Source organism: Cucurbita pepo, chromosome LG15, assembly GCF_002806865.2.
Source record: "Cucurbita pepo subsp. pepo cultivar mu-cu-16 chromosome LG15, ASM280686v2, whole genome shotgun sequence".
Taxonomy (NCBI): Eukaryota; Viridiplantae; Streptophyta; class Magnoliopsida; order Cucurbitales; family Cucurbitaceae; genus Cucurbita; species Cucurbita pepo.
In genome coordinates, this window is record NC_036652.1 from 4,512,072 (window position 1) to 4,516,941 (window position 4,870).

General features: G+C 39.4%; 1 protein-coding gene across 1 annotated transcript in view; it reads left to right on the forward strand.

The window, feature by feature from the left end:
• Positions 1 to 647: 647 nt before the first annotated feature.
• LOC111811386 (la-related protein 6B-like) overlaps positions 648 to 4,870 on the forward strand; it is a 17,009-nt gene continuing 12,786 nt past the window's right edge. Inside the window, exons 1-6 of the mRNA XM_023698201.1 lie at positions 648 to 1,318; positions 3,471 to 3,552; positions 3,758 to 3,852; positions 3,969 to 4,040; positions 4,279 to 4,358; positions 4,447 to 4,546. Of these exons, the coding sequence (XP_023553969.1) occupies positions 770 to 1,318; positions 3,471 to 3,552; positions 3,758 to 3,852; positions 3,969 to 4,040; positions 4,279 to 4,358; positions 4,447 to 4,546 (978 nt within the window). The 5' untranslated portion in view covers positions 648 to 769. The remainder of the gene's footprint in view (positions 1,319 to 3,470; positions 3,553 to 3,757; positions 3,853 to 3,968; positions 4,041 to 4,278; positions 4,359 to 4,446; positions 4,547 to 4,870) is intronic.

The following is a 4,870-nucleotide window of genomic DNA, read 5'->3' on the forward strand; positions in this document are numbered from 1 at the left end:
CGTAGCATACGCGTTTTAAAGCTTTGAGGGGAAGCCCGAAAGGGAAAGCTCAAAGAGGACAATATCTGATACCGGTGGCCCTAGGGCATTACAAATGGTATTAGAGCTAGACACCGGATGATGTGCCAGCCTTCTCGCTGTTCCCCGAAAGGGGGTAGGCACGAGGCGGTATGCCAGTAAGGACGCTGGCCCCGAAGGGGGTGGATTTGGAGGGGGTCCCACATTGATTGGAGAAAGGAACGAATGCCAGCGAGGACGTTGGGTTCCGAAGGGGGGTGGATTGTGATGTCCCATGTTGGTCGGGGAGGAGAACAAAACACCCTTTGGTGGATCTGGGTCGTTACAGTCGTTTTCTTACTCTCGTAGGTTCGTCAATATTGAGTCGATGGACTAAAATTATAAAAAAAAAAAGAAAAAAGAAAGAATTAATTGCATTAATTTGAGAATATTTATTTATGTTAATGGGAAAAAAAAGAATGGCCAAGGATAGGAAGAAAAAGTAGTATAAATAGTGGTGAGGTGATTCTCTTGAATCGAGAAATCTTCTCCCTCAGACTTCAGTGGCCTTCTTCGCCCTCACTGGGTTTTTTATTTTAATTTTTAATTTTTATTTTAATTTTAGATAATTTAATTATATATATATATATATATATATTAAAATTTATTTTCTTCTTCTTCTTCTTGTTCTTCGTTGTCAGAGGCAGAGGACACTCTCTGTCCTTCTCGGACTCGATCTCGAACTCCATAGCCATCCCTTTCCTTCCACCAGATGGCTCAACATTCTTCCTCCTCTTCCCTTTCCCCTTCCCAATCCGATCCATCTCTATCTCGCAACTCTTCTCTCAGTCGTCTCAACGCGCAGGCTCCTGAGTTCGTTCCCACTCGCCCCTCCTCTCGTTCCGATCTACAACCGCCGCCGCACTCCGCCGCTGGCCCTGCTCCTCCTCCGCCCAAGCAATCGCCTCGGATTCTGATCCCTTCTCCTCCGCCTCCTCCGCCGGCTATGATGCATGTTTATCCTCCCCCTCCCCCGGGATCTCCCTTCCATGTTCCCATTCAGAGCCCTGTCCCTGTCCCAACTCATGTGGTTTCTCTTCAGAATCATCACTATCATCGTCATCATCGTCACCACCATCATTCCCATCATGTTCCTGTGCTTTATCACCCTCATAATCCTCAGTATTATGCCGACAATGGCGGATTTCATGACCCGGACACGGTCGTGCAGCAAGCTCAGAAGCCTCAGGTTGAGACTGATTATGCTGCTCCATCTAGAAGTAAACTCACTGAGGACGTTTCTTTAAAGCTTTTGAATCAGGTTGCTTTCTTCTTTTGACTAGATCCTTTATGTTTATTCTCTTCTCTCTATGTCGACAGTTTGTTATCTGCTTGCTTCTTCAATAATTACTTTGGTATGAAGCTGAGTTTCATATTCATCTGTCGAATTTGTATGGATTTGCTGCGTGGGTTAATTTATGAAGCACCGTAACTTATGGAGCTATTGTGTTTTGATCCAGCGAATTCTGTTGTTTCTTTAGGCACACACATTGAGTTAGCTGGAAGTCATGGTTACTTGAAAGGTCTTAGAGAACTCGCTGGGAATTTTGTTCTGGATTCCCCTTTCCTGTTGTACGAATATTGTCGATATCTGCAAAATTTCTGTTTGCTTGAGACTGTTGATAAATGGTAAACTAGACATAGCTAAATATGATGGTCAAAAAAATTGGAAACCAACTATTTATTGCATACGACATTGAACAGACACAAAAGGTTCATTGGTCCTCGTGTGCACCGAGTATGGACATTTCCCGTTCGATCAATTTTAGTAGGATAGGAGCTGTGGAGACTCTCTCATGTCCAAAGTGTTGCTGTTGGACGTGTATGCATTGATACACTTCAAACCCATGTCTACATGTGATTTGGAGCAGGTTTTTCATTTTTTTTTGTTAACTTGTCCAAATTTCAGACAATTTGGGATTCACAAAACGAATTGGTAGAGACATGTTGAGCACACTCTAGGCATGTGGGGGCATTTTGAGAAGAAAAAAAAAAAGAAGAAATTATGTTTAAGGTGCTGGTGAAAACCTAGGTTTAGGAAAACTGTGTGAGGGACAGGACTTGGGGAATAGGTTTGGGACATCATTGAAGCCCATGAGTTTATCCAATAAACTCCAAGCTTGGCAAACTAACGTAGTAAACATGTCACCTGAATCTAAACCCTCACGCAAAACACATCCCTATTTACCCCCTAAATGACGATGGCATCTAGAATCCAAGATTGTATAATTACTTAAATATGCTAATGTTTTGGAAGGCTCAATTGGTTTTTTGGGATGATAGCTAACATAATAACCACCGTAACACACACTTTGGATCATTTATCTGCTGAAGAAAACTATGTTGATAGCTGGAGGACGACTTTCCATTGAAGAATATCCATAAAACTAATTGTTTGGGGGCAAGTCACATGAAAGGTGATGCCATGAAAGGACACTTTAAAGCTGTCAGATGGATATTCACTCGGAAGTGAATATTCTACATTTATTATATAGCACTCAGAAGCGATGATTGAAGTAGGTACCTAATGACGTCTCTTCTGTTCCTATGACCTGACACTAAGTCAAAAAAATGGAAATGGAAGAGGGCTGTGGAACAATGGATAAAAGTACTTGGATATCCTTATTTTAAAGTTGCTTTAGTGGTGAACTGTCCTTTCTGTCTCAAGGTTATGATGTAATTCTTAAAACAAGGAGTTGCATCACATATTTATCTTCTTAGTCTGGAGGTGCTGCTCCAATCGTTTGTATAACTGTGTGGATGTTGGTATCGTTGAAGATAATTAAACTACTGCCCTTCGTTACTGGCAAACTACTGCTTACATTTGGAAATTGATTAAAAATTAAATCTTCTTGTCATCAATAAATACCAAAGCAGCTAGTAATTGTCGTCTTAAGGATCTTGAAGCTGAAAATTTCCCAATTATAGTCCTTGCTGTGTCAATAAAATCCAACATTTTGAGGTTTTTGACATTCAGTCCCTGGCTTTTACTTCTGTTGTTATTGAAGTAAATTTATTTTGGAGGTTACTGATGATTGTCAATTTTAGTTAGTTGGATTATTCCTTAAAGCGTTTGGTTCTCACTATTCCTTCTCAGCAAAGATCAGTTTAAATATTGTGTTAGTTTTGGCATTTCTCTTTGATGACTTTGGAATCAGAAATTTCAATGTTTGTGACCATCAGTTTAGGATATTACTTTTCTACGAGTATGCTTTGAAATTAGTAGAAAGGCATATAAGTTTGCAGGACATTTACAGTCGTTATTAATTAAAAAGTTGAATGGTTGGTTTAGTAGGTTAGGTCTTCTGCTATGTTTTCCAATTCCCAATATGCATTGGAGATTACTCTCTATGCCTACTTTTTATTTAACCTTATTTGCTTCATTGAATTCTTTGTAAAATCATGGTTTTTAGGTGGAATATTATTTCAGTGATTTAAATTTGACAACAACTGATCATTTGATGAGGTTCATCAATAAAGATCCCGATGGATATGGTAAGATCCTCTCTTGGCATCTTTATTTGAATTCCGTTAATGTGTGGAACTCCTGCTTTTACCATCCCACCACAGGTGGATTCTTTTGATTAAATTTACAACATAATGAAAATTTAGAATGACCTCTTAGAATTAGACAACCGAACTTCTTTTTCTATCTCTCCCTCCAAAACATTTCACCTGAGTAAGGTCCATTTTAATTCAGTGCCCATATCGGTTGTTGCATCATTCAAGAAGATTAAGGCTCTCATCAATAGTCACTCTCAGCTAGCCAATATTTTACGGAACTCTTCTAAGCTTGTGAGTATTTTATTTGTGATATTTTAAGCATCTTTCTTTACCATTGTTGTCCTTGAGTTATTCTCAATTCTCTTTCTGGTTGTCCACCTCCTGTTTTTTGTTTCAATATGCTGTAGATGGTTAGTGAAGATGGAAAGAAAGTCAAACGTAAGCAACCACTTTCTGAGTCAGATATGGAGGAGCTGCAAGTAGGGTTTGTTTATTTATTTGTTTTTATTTTTAAAATAATGTTTTAATCAATTTTGTAAAAGTAGTTATACGTATATATTTTATTTTTTTAATAAAAATTTAAAACCTTGTGCATTGGTTCTGTTCCATGTTACAACATGTGGGATGGTTCCATCCCAGTGTCCACAATATGTTATTGACTTACAAACCAATGCATTTAATCCTTGCATGTTGCTTGTTTTACTTGCCCACTGTCAGTCTCGCATAGTAATTGCGGAGAACTTACCTGAGGATCATTGCCACCAAAACCTCATGAAGATATTTTCTGCTGTTGGGAGGTACAAGTGTTAAATGATTTTGTTTGCATGTTCTTCAGCAGCTTGCTAAAGTTATATTGAATTATCATGCTGCTTTCTTCTTTGGCAGTGTTAAGAATATTCGAACTTGTCAACCTCAAATCTCAGATAGTGGAGCTTCTTCAACAGCTAAATCAGCAAAAGCTGATGGAATGCATTACAGTAGCAAGGTATACTTATTTTCTGTAGCATGCGGTATCTGAGCTTTTATGGTGCAATCTTTTTTCTCCATTAACCTCTATCATTGTTGGGACAATGCATTATTTCCTTAAAGTCTGTTGTATGGGTTGTCCAAAATCTCCACAAGGACGTGTTGCAAATCAGGCGGGGAACGCTGGTTCAAACACATGAGAACTTGTTCCAAATCACGTGGGGAACACCTGTTTGAAATGGGTTTAAGTAAATGAACAGGAGAAACTTTTTCCCCTATCTGATTTTCAGGGACAAAACCACTCTCCCCCCCCCCCCCCCCCCCCCCCCCCCCCCCCCCCCCC